This window comes from Ambystoma mexicanum, chromosome 4q (assembly GCF_040938575.1).
Source record: "Ambystoma mexicanum isolate Mex_15411 chromosome 4q, UKY_AmexF1_1, whole genome shotgun sequence".
Lineage (NCBI taxonomy): Eukaryota > Metazoa > Chordata > Amphibia > Caudata > Ambystomatidae > Ambystoma > Ambystoma mexicanum.
In genome coordinates this window covers 1,006,584,515-1,006,603,495 of record NC_090928.1, presented here as the reverse complement: position 1 = coordinate 1,006,603,495, position 18,981 = coordinate 1,006,584,515, and the positions used below count along the sequence as shown (strand labels likewise).

The 18,981-nt window shown below is 44.0% G+C and overlaps 1 protein-coding gene across 1 annotated transcript in view; it reads left to right on the top strand.

Moving 5' to 3' along the window:
• Positions 1 to 18,981, top strand: part of USH2A (usherin) — a 4,817,015-nt gene that overhangs the window by 3,764,872 nt on the left and 1,033,162 nt on the right. The window contains exon 55 of the mRNA XM_069608572.1: positions 667 to 868. Within this exon, the coding sequence (XP_069464673.1) occupies positions 667 to 868 (202 nt within the window). The remainder of the gene's footprint in view (positions 1 to 666; positions 869 to 18,981) is intronic.

Here is an 18,981-nt window from a genome sequence, read left to right as displayed (position 1 = left end):
CAGGATTATCACTATTGGGCCTAAAATCTTCTTTGAGAACTCCCCACCCTCTGTCCCTGAATAGCGCTCTTTGGCACCAATCAAAATACATCACAAAGAGGGCCATCAGAAAAAGAATATAACATACGTCAGATCGTCGTGTGTGTCATTGTTAGTATGCATTCATGTATTTCTGTTGAATGAAAGTTAGGCACAAGGGCCGAACACTCGTCCTTCTCCTGCTCCAGTCCCACTGCAAAGTTTGGAAGAAGGTCGTGGGGCGCACTCGATGGGATGGTTTGGGGCATGCAAGCGTGAATCGAGAGTTAGTTCTGCATTTGTTGGTGCTTAAAGTGTATGAAATCAGGCAGTTAAAATGCAAAGCCACTGCTTAACCGCACGGAAGAGAGTTATCGCGAGTCCTCGAGCAAGACAGGCAGGAGTCCAGGTGTTGCACTTGCAGTCCCCATCGCCACTACCCCATCTTAACGGCGAAGCCGGCTTGACGAGTGCTGAGACCGGGGCTCTTAACGTACATTCAAGGTCATACTCCACTGTGGTGCAAGAAAAAAAACAACACTTGTGCTATCACCACGATATTGCATAAGCCGCGTGCAAATGTAGTGCGCCTATTAATATTTATTTGCGATCTTCCCTAAACTTGCGCTTGTATCCGTCTGCCCTTAGGTGGTGGCTGCGACGGTCCAGGATGTACCGCAGAAGGTTCATCCCCCCGTGGTCACGGTGGTGAACTCGTCAACACTGCATTTGAAATGGCGCATGTCCGGGAAGCCGAATGGCCTCATCCGAGAGTACCGTATCCATCAGACTGGAAAGGGCCTTATCTACAGAGAGTCTGCCGGCGGCGGCATGCAGCTCAGTGTAACAGGTATGGGAGCAGAACCCCTACTGCGCGAGAGCTGATTATGCAGGTTATGAGACGCTAATTGCATGCACGAGCCTTGTCATGGCCTTCTGACGCCGGAACCATTCCACAGTGCTGGAAGTCCATGCGCATGCGTGACATTGTTCAGTCCTTCATTATTAGAAAAGTGCATTATCTACCAGGCACTGAAAGTACCAATCTAGATGTTTCTTAAATATATCGCTCGCTCATATAATGTGATCAATACCATTGAAAAAACGCTCTTTGACAAGAAAATGACTCCGAATTTAATCTGATTGTTTTATGTTGTTTACGAGAATTATATTTTGTATAGAAATGCATGCTTGCGTTTGTGGACCTATTGCCCTCAATCTACTTTAAAGGGCTCAGTGAAGGCAGGTTGGGTAAAAATGCTACAGTGTGTAAGAAGCATATTTAAATGTTTTGGGCAATAACAGTGGTAGAAGTGTTCAGAAAAAAAGTAGTGGAGCTGTGCTTTTGGTAGGTGGAAGCATAGTGCAACATGTGACAAGGTGTTGCGGCTGGGGCATTGCAATGGTCTAAGTGCCTAGTAACTAAGGCTCCTATTACAACTTTACACTTGCACAAGGACATACATGAACATATATATGTATGTTTTACGACCAATACGATCGTAAAAAGTAGAGGAATGGTAAACAGAAAAAAAATAAAAGTAGTTGAACACCGTTCCTGACCGTTCCCGCTCACTTCGATCACTGGGCAATATGTCTCTATCACGGAGTGGAGTAGCCAAACAGAAACAGCCCGTTTACATTTTGATATGCTGCTGCAGAATGTCATCATTGAACTGGGGAACAATCTGCACAAATATTTCATGGATAATAAAACAAGTGATTTCAGGACCATGAATGTGCAGATTGTACAAAGCAACAACATATTTATTTCTTTTATTAGCACCAGGTTTGGAGGGGGGAGAGGGACAGGGGGCCTCAGAGCTAATCAGGAAGCCTGGAAGGTGGGATATACTTCATGTAATTGCCCGCGTTCCCATCCTCCACAGAAACCGGGCTATACCTTATGCTTTTGCCCTCGTTACGAGCATTTTCAAAAGCGGTAGACTGCCGTATTCCCTGCCAGGAAAGAAACCCTGGGTGCCTGAGCCCCCATCATCCTCTCCCATACCATTTCCACCTCCGACGCCTACCCCCACCTCACCCCAACCCCACTCCACTTTCCTGCGACTGCCTTGTCCCTTGCCAGTCCTAGAACGCTCACTTCTCTGGGCCTTCTTCTCTGCGGCAATGGCTACCAAGAAAAGGAAGATGTGACTGCATGAAGTTCACCTCTCCCTGTATCTATGGTGGACATTTTGGTTTGCATTTTTATTATAAGTTGCGAAATGGCAATTGTGCCATTTCGCAAGTTAAAAACCCCACTATTAGCACCCGTAAAGCATGCTAGGGTGCTAATACCAACAAATCCCTCCGTCGGGGGGCATTACCTGATGGGCAATACCCCTCACATCATGGTTTATTGCTTAATTCAATGCAGCGCGCTTAGGCAACTATGGGATTTTTAGTGGGACTTGAAACTGCCAGGAGCAGCAATGAGAACATTATAACATTTACCCAGACATTCATCCATTTAGTTAAAAGCCGAGCACCCATATTAGTCCTGGCTGTAAAACAAGCACAACCAATCACACACAGCATGCAAGGCCTTACTATTAATTAGTCTCTTTCAAGGCCATGTGCACAACCCTGATTTTTTCTATGCTTAAAAGAGGTGGGTGATGAACTATGTAATCACCTCTCTGGTGATTACATAGATTTGTTTCTGGTCACATGACTCTGCATACCAAGCAGACTGACTCATCATTACATACCCTGACACAACTCGATATCGATAGTTGGAGGTACATTGATATTGTCTGCAGTCAACCAGCAGTGCTATACTGGGTGGGTACTGGGATCCATCATGTCATACAAAGCGCCCAGCATGGAGGCTACAAGAAGAGATCTCAAGAATTTAAGAAGGAATCCCCTAGCATGTTTTCCACGAAGAATTTGCTGTTTAGAAAACCAGAACTTGTTTCTGCTTGCTGACTGCCTGTGTAACATATTTGAATGCCAATACTGTCTGTCTTCTTTGTTGCTGCCATTCAACTCTTCACTCTATACCTTCGCACCCAGAACAGGGTGGCGGTAGGATCTGTGACACCTCAGTTGAAGAGCCACTTTGCTGAGCCCCTTAGCAATGGGGCTACATGTGCTCTTTGTTGGAACACGGTGGCCCCCACCCATGCATCCTAGCGGATGCACTGTAGACTGCCATGTGCAGTAGGGTACCAGCACTATCGAAGCATGGTGCCTATTGAATCACCAAGACATATATTAATGACAATGGGGAAGTGAAGCCAAGCCCAGTTGTAGATTTTTGGCACATGAGCTACCTTTTGTGTACCTGTTTGTTTGACTCTGATTTTCTATTACAGTGATTCCTGGCAAGATAATTAAAAAAAGATAGCAGGCGCTCCTCTCTAGAAAGAACATGGCATGATAACCTGTTCTGAGATGAGAGTTTGCAGCACACGCTTTTTGGTCGCTGTACCTTTCAGAGATGGGAAAAATCCATTTGCATATCAGTCTTTGTCCCGCCCACATGGGCAGTCCAGCACCAAAATTCTATGGCAATTCCTTTCTGAACATGAGTACCAACAGCAACCCCATACACGTGTTTCAGCCTTGTTGGGCCTCATCAGTGAAGTGGACCTGTGCCTCTCTGAGCACAGTGAGCAGGGAGTCCACATCTGGGTTCCCCCAGGTAACACAGGGTGACCAACCCCAAGTTCCTAGCAAATATTGAAAAAAAGGTATCAGGCACTCCTCTCCAGAAAGAACCTGGCATGATAATCTGTTCTGTGTTTTTTATGCCCACTTTGAGATGAGAGTTTGCAGCACACACGTTTTGCTCACTGTACCTTTCACTGATGGAAAAAAACCATTTGCATATCAGTCTTTGTCCCGCCCACATGGGCAGTCCAGTACAGAAATGCTATGGAAATTCCTTTCTGAACAAGAGTACCAACAGCAACCCCATACACGTGCAAGATAAGCAGTAACTGTCGTCTCATTTCTAAATTTAATGCACCCTAATATTTACAGATTATTCTAAATGGTGGACAAGCTATTGGTGGAATGGGGTTTCCCCTTAGTGATCTGTCCAATACCTCCATCAGAACCCCCACATTTCCTTTTAAAACTTTCAACACTGAATAACAAGCCTTCCACTACTCGTCATGTCCACAGCACTCTCATCTTGAATGTCCACCCTAGAATCCAAGACTCATGTAAAAAATCATACGTTCAGCAGATTACTCAGATCTGCCAAAAGGTAGTGGCAATACGCAGAAACAAATGGATTTGAGATCAACCGTAATAAGACCCAGTTGATCTTATCTACAAGGGGAAAGATTGCACAACCGTGTATGTTCATTAGAACTATTGAAATATAATATGCTCCCTTCTATAAATATTTGGGAGTGGAGTTCGATCCTAAAGGGAATTACTATTCCTGCATACAATCACAAATGGTTAAAGCTTCTCAGCTAATGGCTTTGATGTATTAATTCACTAACAAGCAAAGTGACTATTCATTGTGGGGGGCACCCCAACTATACATACAATGTTTGGTTCCCATGGTAATTTATGGACTTGAATCATTGACTAATATGGAACTTAAATGGCTCCAGAGTATTGAGGGTACATTTTGGAGAAAATGATTAGGGCTTTCTCAGTGTATACCTATTGCCATACTAAGATTAGAGTTAGGACTATTATCACTTAAACCATTGGCCTTGAAAAGGAGAGCAGAACTATACGTCAAAATCCTCAATGGTCCATCTAACTTGCTATTGGCTAGTGTGGGTGAGGATATTCAAAGCAATAAACAACCTGGGTTAACAGCCAATATGGATTTGCTCTTCAAATCTATTGGCTGGAACCCTCAATGGGGAGATGAGCATAGTAATTTGAAATTTAGCCTGGTTAAGCGTATGGATTTATGGGATAGGCATAGTAATGAGGCACACTTAGAGAACCTAAAAAGTTACAAGTTCCTCCGTTGTTTGCTATACACTTTCAAACGGCAGCAAAAGTACTCAAATCTGTGTCCATCGAATAAGCTTTGGAGATTTGTGCTGTTGCTTCGTATCAATCATTTACCAGTCTTTGCAGTTATGGGCCACGATCGACAGGTACCTAGGACGGATCTAATCTGTCGAATATGTAAGAACCGTATGGTGCAGGAGACTGCCATGGAACAAACAGAAACTCCAAAACAACGGGAGCAAAAATGGAGCAAAGGGCATAGAAAGAAAGATGTTCCCGTGTATGGAAATATTTAGCTTGTGAGTATCACCTGTACTATTTGTACTTAAAAAGTGATTTAATCACATGTTTTAGAGATCTATAGTACCTTTGTATATGTTGTAAAGTTGACCCTATTACCATTAAGGGATGTCATTATGCAAAAACAAAGAGAAAAGAAGAAGGAATTGATAAAGTAGTTACAAAATTATTTATTATTTTGTTATTTTGTAATTTTATTTAGAGAAAGAGAAAGGATTCTCTGAAACTCATACAATAGACATGCTGGCTTGATATAATGCAGTTCAATCAACTAAATTGTCCAAAACTGAATAAATAAAACAGCTTGCTAATATATCAACAACTAAACAATATTTGTGAGAAGCATTAATGGATGTTTAAACATGTAAAGGTGAGGAACCAACAGCAGAGAAAGTATTGTTGTAAGAGAACACAGACAATAAGTACAAGGGCACATTCAACATAAAAAATGTAAACATGAGTCCATAGGCTTATTTTTAACAAACAACAGGAAAAATTTATGTTGAAAAGAAAAACACATCCAATGTGATTTGAAACAATATTTAACCCAAATTGAATCTGTCTATTAGGGGTTATTCCAAAACAAAAATTACAGCTAAATTGACTGTCTCTCCCTTGCTAATACATATGTAATGTATAGTTGAACCATCATCATATGCAAGTTACGAAAATAAATATAGATTTAAACTTTATAACGAAAATCAATGGATCATTTCATAGAGTCCTGGTTGGAAGATACCAGTATGAGGCTGATGCAGAAGAGCCTACGTCCTCCACTTGCATGAGTTAGTTGAAGAGTGGTGGGCCAACTGCTATTGTTCTAAAGTACCCAAGCGTAAGTGTTGGCACAGTGGCCGTTTCGGTGGAATTGAAAAGGTGTACCGCCTTCATCAGGTAACGTATTTCTCGGTTCAGCCCCTAAAAGAAATATAGCAGCAAATGGATATTAAGAAGGTATACAGGTATCATCATTTCTCAAAACGTTAAACATTATTTGAATCAGTGAAACCAGGTTATCAGACCCAGAAAGGGTTAAACAGGGCAGTCCCAAGAAGCCGTTGAACCCATCATCAAGTGCAGTGACTAAGAAAGTACATAGATCTAACAGAAAAGCACTCACCGTGCATAAGAATACCTGGCTGAAGGAAAAATATCATTAGCCGAGCCCGAAAGCAAAGATGCAAAGAAGCCACCAAGCCAGAGGTAGATTGAATTGTGCACAAAGGCAGAGAAGAAAGAGGGAACATTCAGGGCTCCTTACCTGAGTGGGGTATCACGCTCTGAGTATTGGAGGGTGAGCCAAAAATGAATTGGCCAACTAGAAGGTACGATCAGTTAAAGCAAGTAGCACCAACGAATTTGGGTGTGTAGTTAGGAGCAAAGGTACACACTCTGCTGGTGCGCATCTGTAGTCTTAAGCAACTAGTGCCCCAGATGGAAAAAGAAAAGAACAATTGCTCTCAGTTGTCATTCGGACATAAATTTGATAAATGAAGAAGTGGGAAGTTGAACATTTCTCACCTACACTTTTCCAGGACGCGTGGCAACACAAAGTATGTGCCACTCCAGTTAAGTAGAAAAATGTCAGAAGGCACAAATTATTGCAGTTGTTCGGTTAAGTAACAGGCGCCAAGCTAAAAGAAAATACAGAGGGCGCAGCAAGTGAATATCCAAATGACAGCCACGCTGTTGAAAAATGTGGTGTGTGAAAAGAATAATACAATGGCAGGAGGCCGTGACCCATATAAGGGCAAAAGTAGACACTAAGCCCAGGCACATATAGAGTTTATGAAATATAAAGGCATAGCCTAAATAGTAGTGGGGGCCAACACGAGGAGGACTACATATTAGTAGCTAGTAAAAGCGCTGGTCTTACCTGTATGTATGCGCGCTATCACAAGAGAGACACTCTCTTGCAGGCAGACCGTCCCATGTGCTGTCACCGGAGCTCACGACTCGAACTGATCATATATTAACTCAATGTCCGCTAATGGGACCAGTTTACATTAAACATTATGGTAGATTTGTACATCACTTAGACCACATTAAAGAGATCATGTTTTGGTACCAATGCGTCATTACCCTAACGCTAGCCTACAATTATCATTGTACAGAGTGTGGTGCATAAGGACCATTTTCTACATCTCCTTTTCAGACTCCATCATTGATGTGTGGTCATTGCAGTTACTGTGGTTGTTTGTGCTCTGTTCTCGACTTGGATCAAGCACGTCCTTGTCCACACAGGTTTGGGGAGGGCTTTCTGGCCTTCCCTAGTGCTGGTAGAGTCAAAAGCTTCCCTAGCCTAATGCGTAATGGGGGGTCAAGAAACTTTGCAAAAATAACTGTGTGATTAATAGTTCTGAAGAAAAGGGGTCACTGTGGGGTACATGGAAAACAATGAGGATTTATTTTGACATCTTCTTTGTGCCGTAGCACAAATCAAACAACATAGGAACGTGCATGTGTATTCTGCACAATAGTGGGTTAGTATCTTTGTGACAGTCTAAACAATGTCTTATTACTGCACAGTTAGCATTCTCGTAGTGGTAACATTCTATTAATATATATTGTTCATAATCACAATACATAAAAAACGTTGTCGACACTTTGATGTGTGTTTCTGGTTCGGTAATTGATTGACAGGGGGCAGTGGCTGATGGAAATGGAGCAGCGCTGCACAGTGGGTACCGAACCGTCTTCAGGATATGTAGGTCAAAAGTCAGACTGGATTAAAGGAGGTGCGTCATCCAAGGAGGCGTTTGTTCGACGCGCTGGCTATGGTCTTGGAGTAGTGCAGCTGCTTCTAATGCAGCTACCGTGGCTATCTGCAGAAGTCAGAAGCCCAGATCTTAGTCTGAGTCGGCGAGGTACTGTCGGAATCAGTCTATAGACTGGAAAGGAATCAGTCTATAGACTATAGTCTGGAAAGGCAGATGTAAGAGAGGTTCCCGAAACTCCCCTGTCCTTTGTCTCTAGGAGTGCATGAATGCAACGAGTCCTGATTGGCTGGCAGTCCTTTCAGGACAGCCAGCCTGCTGTGCGATTGACAGCCTTGGCTGTGCACGAATGGGAGAAACCTGCTTAAAAGGTGAGGGTTTTGGGACTGGAGGCAGATTCGACCACTGGGAGAAACACCCGACAACAAAGAAACCGTGAACGAAGCTTGCTCTATCCTCCTGGACCTTTGAATTGCCCAGTGAAGCCTTGCTGCTGTGATGAAACTCCTTTTTCAATTCGACAGAGAAGCTCTGGAAGGGACGACTTCTTCCCATGGATTAGTGTGACCAACTAACCCTAAGATGAACTCCACTGGACCATCTTCCTTGATTGGCTATACACCTTTGCTGCTGCGAGAACCAAGTGCCAGGGGTCGAGAAGTCCATAGTGCAGTTCAACATCTGAAATCTGTCCATAAACTCCAGGAGTCTCCTAAGGACCCTCCAGAAGCAGGACGACCAGAGCTCGAGTCCCCTCACCAGAGTGCAGCACCCAAGGAGTGAAGGAAGCCCAACCAAGATCCGAGATCCTCAACGGTGCTGTTTGAAGTGCCACTGAACCGAAAAGAGGCTGTAGCTGCCGACAACCTCCAATTTGCCACTGCAGGAGCCCTTCAGATGTCCTCCATCTTATCCCCACGACTGAAGCTCAGGACTCCAGGGTCTGTATCACTGCAACAGGACAAAATCCAGCTGGAACACTCTTCTTCTAACCAGAGGTACTGGTTAGACTTGGGGTACTTAGCTCAGTGTCTTTTTAGCTGTGTTCTTCTCAGTTGAGAATTGCATTATCTTACCTTGGAGTTGATTTCAAATCTGCTTTTCACAGGTTTCACAGCTTGTGACCCTACAAGTGATTTCTACAAACTCTGTGGGCCTCATTACGAGTTGGGGGCAAAGGGATTCCCGGCACCGGTAAGCACACCGCTGCCGGTAATCCCTTTGCACCCTATTCCGAGTTCCCTTAGCGGGGACAAGGCGTTATGGACCGGACCCGTTAAGGGAATTCAAAGCCTTGCTGTAACGTTATTAGCGCCTTCCCATTGAGCCCTATGGGGGCTCAAATGGGAATGGGGAATGGTTTGGTGAATGGGGACTTACTGGTCCCGCCAAGGTCAGACTGGACAGGTAAGTCCCCCTTTCACTAAACCGGAGTCGGAACCGGTATTGGAGGTAGTCATGGTGCAAATAGCGCCATGACTACCACCATACTCGGAATGAGGCCCTGTAACTTTGTGCAATACTTTTTATCTAAGAAGTGCCTCAGCTCCATAGACTGTGCTCCAATTGACTTTGACTGTCCTGGCTCCCTGTAGACACTTCTAGTCCATTGACTTTGATATTTCTGTCCCAGTGGGGTAACACAAGATATGGGCCCCCCCCCTGTGAGCCATGCTGAGGGGGCCCCCCAACGCGGCAAGAAATCATGGCGCGAGCAACACTCGGGGCCGGCCTAGATTACCATGCTTGCGCAATATGCACTAAAGTGCTGCTGAAGGGGTATGCCACATACTGCACTCGGAGAAAGATATAAATATGTGTTTTGATGCAATATACAGCACACTTTCTGAGAAAAATTTGCTAAAAAGCGACAGTGTTTGCTATTGTTTTGTAGTGTAACACCAATCCAATAAATACAAGTCACCAACAGTGCACATGAATATTAATGCTTTGCTATTAAAAATGCAATGCCACAATGAAAACATGTCCAACTGGCTGCACAATGTAGATCAGTGTAGACACATAATAACATTACAGTAAAGCATGCCAGGCCACATTAAGACTTACCTAGACTAGTTGCACCAAAATTCCAGTCGAAGCAATAAGACTCATCAAGAAGAGAGCACACATTCAAGCCTGAGTCTCTGCGGCCTCAACAACACAGCCACACTCTTTAAAATCTGAAAGGAACTGGCTAATCCTGTTGCGGTCTCTACCTCTCCTGTTCCCTCAACAGGCCCTCTGTACGGCTTTGGCCTCTCGCTTCTCCGCTAAAACTCAGGACATCCTGCCCACAATCTCCTCTTCCTCTCTCAGCTGCCTTTGTCCATCTCTCCCTCTCCTCCTCCTTTCTCCTCTTTCTCTCTAACACCTGACAAGGTTTCTAGACAAGTCCCATCTATGGAAGTGTCGTCGAAACAGGTGCTCGCCTGCTCCTCCAGAGCCATCAAAAACCACATTGACACCCTTGATCCAGCCTTGTGCGATTTCTGTAATAATTATTTTGCCACTGGAACTTTCCCCTCTCCCAAATTCTTGGAAAAGATGACTAACTACCAGCTTACTCTTCACACTGAATCTGTTGGTTGTCTCCATGACCATCAGTCTGGCTTAAGAGCTGCCAGAGGCACAGAAACTGCTCTCCTGAACACCTGTGAAGATCTGATCTCTAACCATGATTGCAGCATTCCTTCTGTCCTCATCCACCTCAAACTTTCCTTTGCTTTCGACACGGTCAACCACACCATCCTGATCAATCGACTCTGTGAGAACCTGGGCATAATGGATCAGGCCCTGTAGTGGCTGACCTCCTTCCTCTTGGACAGTCCCACCCAGGTCCAACTTGGTCCCTTTCACTCTGCCAACTCTCTATACCTGTGGCATTCCCCAGGGCTCTATCCTCTCACCCTGGTTTTTCAACCTCTACTTGGCCTCTTTGACCCACCTGATCTCTACCTTCTCCTCTAATTTTCAGTGTTCTGCAGATGACACTCAGCTTTCATTCAGGCTCCCCTCAGCCTACTCTCCTCTCTTGTTCATTCCAGGTGTCTTCTTTAACTCCACTCTCTCTTTCTCTCTTCATATCTCGGATGTCACCAAGAACTCTCACTACCAGCTGCACCTCCTCAAAGGGACTCTTCCCTTTCTCATGTTCCCCCAGAAGCTCACTGTCTCCAGAGCTCTGGTTCTCTCTAGGCTGGACTACTGCAACAGCCACTTTCTCAATCTACCTTCCTCCACTCTCCGCCCTCTGCAACTAATCCAGAACAGGACTGTGAGACATATCCTTGGTTTCAAGACCAAGGACCGTATCTCTCCAGCCATGAAATCTCTCCACTGGCTCCTGATGGCTGCAAGGGTCAAGTTTAAGACCATTTGCATTGTCCACAAGGCTTTCTGGGGCTAGGATCCACACTACATCCAACGCTCTCTTCCAAAATACCTTGGAATGGCCTCCCTGTCCCTCCCAAACTTGAGCTGGACCACCTGAAGTTCCAGAAGCAGCTCAAAGCATTCCTCTTCTCCTCTTCTTTCTCTCTCTCTCCTTTCCCTGCTGTCCTACCTTTCTGCTGTACCAACTGGTTGCTTGGTTACCCTCAGTCTCACCAAGTCCAGGCTCTTTCTTGATCAGTCACCCTTGCACTGCCTCCGGGCCTACCACGCAGTTAGGGGCTGTAACTGTAAACCTAAAGTCCCTTGTTCTCCTTGCACTACCCAGAGCCGCGCTGCCCTGGCTGCAATTATTCAGAGCATTGCTGCCCTGTTTTCCCCTCCGCTCTCCCTTGCACGTCCCCCCTCCCTTTCCCCTTGCACTTCTTGTTCTCCCACTTGCACAATCAGAATGACACAAGGCTTAGTAAGATCATTTGTCTTGTCCTCCCTCTATTTTCCTTCCCTTGTCTTGTCGTGCCTAAAAACACTTGTGTACAGGCTCGTTATATATGATTTAGCATATCATATAATTTTATCACAGATGTCCAGAAAAATATACATGGCTGCAGTAAGAAGCAGCTAGACTGGCAGAACCCAAATGCCAGTCTAGTCAGGTAATTACACTTAGCAGGACTGCTTTATCAGAAATGCCCAGTTAAAAAAAGTCATACCAAACTGAGGAATGACTAGACTGAATGCACCAAAATGCCACTAATACCACGTATCATGGACATAGACGACCATTATGATTTATTGCACAGTCCCACCCCCCACACATCCCATCTCCCTCCCATTCCCTACCCCAACCTCCAAAATCAGCTCATTGGCCCAGAATTACCTCCATGTCCCTCTTCCTTGTCCCGGTGCTTATGTATGAGGCTCCATGCATCATAGGTAAGTACTGGGATGAGGACGAGTGGGGCTAGGAGTAATGAAGGTTGCAGGTAGCTAAGTCAGGCATTACCTTCATGTACCTCTACCTCAGCTCAGTACTTGTGTATGAGGCATAGTGCCTCATACACAAGTACTGCCTCATACACAAGTACTGGGATGAGGAAGAATAGGGCTAGGAGTAATGAAGATTACCAATAAATAATCAAGGCATTAAACACAAGTAGTGGTGCAGCCCCATTGAGCTGACTGGGCTTCAGCACTCCTCCCCCCTGAAATTGTGTGCTACGTTGACTTGGCCTGGCTGACCTACACAGCAGTTGCCAGACAGAAAAGGACAGAGATGTTAAACGGCGCCTGGGTTTCGCTGTTAACAAGGGCCCGGCCCAGCAATTACTAGTGTACAGCATTTCACTGTACGTACCTGCATTCAAATACCAAATTTTTTAAGCAATTGAAATTGTGATGTGGGTTTAGTACTTGCATGCCAGGGGAAGGGTAAAGAGGGAACAGGAGACCAGTCATTCTCACAGCAATCCATAAGTGGGTGCTTTCAGACTTAAATGAGAGAGTTAACTGCTTGTAACATTGAAGCTGCACTAGAATAGTCTCATTAAAACGCGTAAAGAAGTTACATGCCCCACACAAATAGGTTTTCTCCTCCCCACCACACGTGAAATTAGCACCTCTCCCAACATTTGAAAGGTTAGCCCCCCTAAAATGTAGGTTTTGTTGCACCCCTGAACACAAGCACACACACCATTCACCATATATACACACGCAAACCCAGCCATCCATACATTTAAGTGTGCACTCTTTCACCATACAGGCACACCCAGGCAGCCACCCATACATTTAAGTGTGCACCCTTTCACCATAGAGGCACACCGAGGCAGCCACCCGTACATTTAAGTGTGCAACTTTTCACCATACATGCACACACACCCAGGCACCCACCCATACATTTAAGTGTGCACCCTTTCATCATACAGGCACACCCCGGCAGCCACACATACATTTAAGTGTGCATCCTTTCACCGTACACGCACACCCAGCCACCCCTACATTTGTGGGCACCCTTTCACCATACACTCACACAGACAGTCACCTATATATTTAAGTGTGCAGCCTTTCACCATACAGGCACACTCAGGCAGCCAGCCATACATTTAAGTGTGCACCCTTTCACTGTACACGCACACACGCATACCCAGCCACCCATACATTTTTGTGCACTCTTTCACCATACACTCACACATGCACACGTCATGGGGTTGAGGGTAGTGATATTACTTCAAAAATGTATTGTTTCTTTTTGAAGTCACTCTGACTTCATAAAGACATTATTTCCGTTAAGGACTGAACCATAGCAGAAATAATGTCTTTATGAAGGCAGAGTGACTTCAAAAATAAACTATTTATTTTTGAAGTCATAGGGCTTCCCCCACCTCATGACATGGAGGCCTCCAGCCTAGGGTCTTCATGTCATGGGGTGGGGGTAGCCCCCGGACTTAAAAAGAAAGTTTCTTTTTGTATTCACTCTGCCTTCATAAAGTGGTTATTTCTGTTACAGAAATAATTCTTTATAAATGCAGAGTGAATTCAAAAAGAAATAAAAAATAAGAAAAATAAAAAAAAAAAATACATTTTTTTTACTCCAAGTGGGGCCCCCTCGAAGGACATGTGGTTGCTGGGCCCCCCGCACAGCAGGGTTTGCGGGGGCCCCTGTTACGCCAGTGTTCTGTCCCTCATAAGTGGTAACTTGTTTTTTAGACTATTATTGCTGGGAAAAGCGTGTCTAGATCTTATTGGAAGATTTAAGTGTGCTCACCTATACTGAGAACCTTTTTAAACTTTTCCTTCCTGAAAACATTTCCTTTCTGCAAACTCTAAATCTGCAAAGTATATATAAATGCCATTAGTGTCCTTGTGAATGAAGTCACCGCAGGGTGTAGGATGTATGTAGGAAGCATATCCAAAGATTACCCACTAACTTGTGTTGATTCTGAAAAGTATATTTACATTGTTACTTGAATTGCCTTTTTAACTAAACCTTGAGTGTAACAGTTATTTGGTTACTTGTATTTACACATTTCAATGCTACAGCTCTACAGCTCACATTTGCCCATCTTGGGTTAGGCCTGGCTGCTCAGTCACACTACCAACTCGTGTAGTACAGACCTATACCAAAAGGTGGGTTACCTAATACCAAGCAGATGAATGTTGTGCAGTCTCACACAGTGTTACTACACCAATTCTTACCTAATAGTTGGTTAATCATTAGAAATATATTAGTACTTTATAAAGTTTGAATGTGTTTATTAAAGCATGTTTAAAGGGAATTAAAGAAAAAAAATGTCAACATTTGTTTTTTACACGCTGCTCCAAATATGGGAAATGGCAAGGTGATAGTTTATTTAAGTTCATTCACAAGAAGAGACCATAATCAATCAATCTTTCTTGGACATTTTCTCAAATGTGCTGAAGCCATTGACTGACTGAAGCATGCCGCACAAAAAACAAACATGACTTGGAAAAGCTCCACCCGATGCAAAGTGAAAATCAATATCAAGAGCTTCTGAAACACAACAACAAACAGCAGCATGGCTTGCCGACCAGAGGGCAAGAGCTACTTTCTCCAGGGCACATGAGACACCAGAGCAAACTGAAGCAAGACTTGCCGACAAGGTGACAAGAGCAACATCCTCCAGGGCACATGATACACCGCTCGATAAGGACGGGGGCAACATTCGGTACCCCAGCTAGTGGTATATATTTGCAAGGATGATTCATGTATTTTTTTTATTTTGTCTATGTCCTTCAAACCTCCAGTTGTTAAATGAGTTTCATGTTCTCTTGGTCCCCATAATGTTACATGTACAGTCGGCTTCCTCTCTCCATCCTTCACAGCAGATTGAGATAGTCTTAGAATTACTCCAGTATGTATAATCTGATTTCAATAATTTTCCTGTGTTTGTTTGGAAAGCTAAACAAATATAGCAAGACAGAAAAATCATGAACAAGCAGACCTATAGTTTCGATGATGGAACTGCACAGAAACCATCTGCTGCAATTTCTGACATGAATCAGGTACATAAGTATGAGAGCTTATTCTAAATCACTATGAATACTGTAATGTTTACAAAGGAAGCCTCCACCCAGAGCACTGTGCGCCACACATACATAGACTAGGCAAAGATCGCATAGATTGGGTTAGAGCTGTTAGCACTTATATTTTTAATTACAATACCATGAGTTTTTTTTTTATAGCGTTTAGAAGACATACCCCTTTCGCTCCTGTATTTCAAACCTGCCAGCATGGTTGCATCACCCAGGTAGTGGCTAAATTAAACTAGCTGTTAGGAAATAGTTCAAACAGCAAAGTGCCAGGCCTTCTAAATGGCAAGAATGATTCTAGCTCAATAAGTTTGACTGGACATGCTCAATTCTGCAACTGTTCTCACTAATGAGAACGTTGACATAAGCATCGCCCATGTTTCTCACATAGCAAAGTTATCAACGCCCATATATGTCACTACTGCTAGAGAAACATGTAATCCATGAGGGCGGGTGGTCGAGAGAAGGGAGAAATAAAACATAACCTTTCAAAATAGATACAGGAAGATATTACACTTCAACCTTTCCCCTTTCACAGCAAAAGTGATCATTTTAAAACTTGTAATACTGAAGTGCTGGTGAGTCCCTGCCCTTTTGCCAAAGATCACATGGACGAGCATTACTACATTAACCGCCTAAAACTTTGCCACAAGCACAAAGTGCCAATCTTGGGTCCGCACCGGTCTGGTTGAATGGGGACTTACCGGGACATTCCGAACTGTGCAGACCCGGTAAGTCCCCATTCAACCAACCATTCCCCATTCCCATTGAGCACCGATAGGGCTCAATGGGAATCGGGAATGCACTAATAACGAGCCCGCGAATAGCAAGCCCGTTATTAGCACCTTGGTCCCTAATCGGAACCCGTAAAAGACGTGTGGTCAGACGACACATGTGGTCAGACCACACGTCCTTTACGGTTCCCGCTAAGGGACCTCGAAATAGGGCGGTAAGGGATTAATGGCACTGGTCTCCTTACCGGTGCCCGGTATCCCTTACCGCCCAACTCATAATTACCCCCTATGTCTTTATTGAAGATTAGCATGGTGTAGTGACCCGACTTTGGGAGCGTGTGCACGCAGCAGCCAAAGAATACTTGTCCACACACTGGTAAGGTTACATCGAGACTGCTTTATTAGTGCGCCATGCCCGCTCACGTTAGCGCTGGCAAGCTGACCCTGTGCACGCATCGCTGTGTCCCTCATCAGGTGACTGCTGGTGATGCAACATTTACCCCATAAATAACACCGTCCTTCCCCATTTCCTTGATCCACCATCTTGGCTTTCAAATGGTGTGGCAGGGTCATTTGTTGGTATGAGGAGCTGCATTCTCTTCCTCTGGAGCTTCTTCAACTGAGGTCTGCTCCTCAATTTCCGATTCGACTTCATCCCCTGAGTAGCCCGATGTCTCTTTTTCGTAGTCCTCTTCCTCACTCCAAATCCGCAACCCTCGAGGTCTGCCCTCACCTGCTTTTCTGAATAGTGAGCTGTTCCTTGTTACTGTCCATCCCTCCTTTTCTGCCGTCATCATGGACCCTTTCACATGGGTGTCGGTCAACGGTCGGTGGTCAAAAGGTGGGACAACCTTGTTGGATTGTGTCTGATGCACCAAGACCTGATCTCCTATTGCCAAGTCCGCAGCTCATGCTCTGTTCCTTTTGTCAGCATATTCTTTAATTCTCTCTTTTGCCTGGTCATCCCGTTTCCTCACTTTACTATCATCCCTGTCCTCCTCTGCCACCTGGCCTTCATGAGGGAATCTTGAGCGCACAGGGTGGCCAAACATCAACTTGGCCGGGCATCTTCCTGTAGAGTCATGCAGCGTGTTGCGGTAGTCCCGCAGTAATTGATATAATGACTGTTCAGTGGGCATCTGGGTGATGTTTGCAATGCATATTGCCCTTTTAACATTTGCCATAAAACGCTCCACAGCCCCATTTGCCTGGGGCCAGAGCGGTGTAACCTTACAGTGCTGGAAGCCCTTGTATGCTGCGAAGTCCCAAAAGTCTTTGCTGGTGAACGGAGGACCGTTGTCTGACTTGACCACTTTGGGCACTCCAAATGCTGAGAACATTTGATCTAGCACTGGTATTGTGGTTGTAGCGGCTGTAGATGACACAATCTCTGCTTCTGGATACCTTGAATGTTCATCTAGTACTACAAGCAAATATTTGCCCAATCTCAGGGGGCTGTAAAAGTCTATTGTCACTTCCTCGCACACCCCTTCCGGGAGTGGGATCATGTTCAGAGGTTTTGGGATTGCAGGAGGTTGTAGAGTGAGACAAATGTGGCATGATTTTAGCAGTGTCTCAATCATTTTGTCCATTCCCGGGAACCAGACTTTCCTCTGGAGGATGTGTTTTTTAGACACTATCCCTCTGTGGCTCTCGTGTGCAATGTCAATTGTGCGCTGGTGGAGTGCTGCTAGCAGCACAATGCGGTCCCCTTTTAGTATCTTTTTTTTAAAATTTCAAAGTTGTTTATTAGTCTGATACATCATCATCATTACAAAATTAAAAAAATACTTCAAATCCTAGAAAAATTCCTTTAGTATAACAATAATTTCACAAAAAAATGTTTTTCCTCAGCATCTTCACCTGATCCAAAAATCTCCCGCAACATAACCTAATAAAATACTGTTTTCATACATTTCTTACACTTAATTAAAGAAAATCCAATGTCTTTGTAAAAAGTGAACGAAGAAGTATTATTGATACAATGTTAGATTCCACAATTGTTAACAAGATACATAAATCTGAGAGCTGATCACCAATTTATAGCTGACTTATTTCTCATTAGTTACATGCTGAAAGTCTAATTCTTGTGAAGGAATGACAAGGAATTTTGTAAGTGCCAGATTCGATTTAAATGAATAACTCCACATGAACATCTTCCAGCACCATTTCCTAAAATTCTGTGTTATAACCAAGGAGTTCAGTTCCAATTATTAGGGAGTGCCATGCTTCAAAGTGATTACACTCCAATATGAAATGCTTTAGAGTTTCGTTTTGTGTACCATCACCACAAAAGCGGCATAGCACAGTGCTATTTAAGCAACTGCCCCTGTCCCATGAAACTGTTTTCTCTAAAGTATGCAATTGGTTGAGCTTAAATCTCAAATATAGGTCTCGTAACTTACTAGACGGGAATTTGAGCAAATATGCTCTACGCAGAATCTTTGCCGCCACAAAAATCGCTGCTTCTGAATACAGTTTTTTAGTATGCATTTAATTCAAAGTTTTTGCCCAATCATGCTCAAAAAGTCATTTTTTTACATGTGCATAACGAAATTCAAGATCAGTTGGTTTTAATGCAATTTGATGAAGTATGCTGGTCATATGTTTGAGAAAGGTTCCCACAGATAACGGAATTCCCGTTTGAAGCATGATACAAAATTCTTCATAAAGTGAATTTGCTGGTGGAAACAGCATTTTTGCCAGGTTAGATAGTTGTCTCCAATGATATCTGGGTGATAAAGCAGTTAAACCAAGATCTTGTCTTAATCCACAATTCGGAAGTGAATTAGGCTTTCTGAGAGTGGTTTTCCATAAGAGACCATGAATCTGGT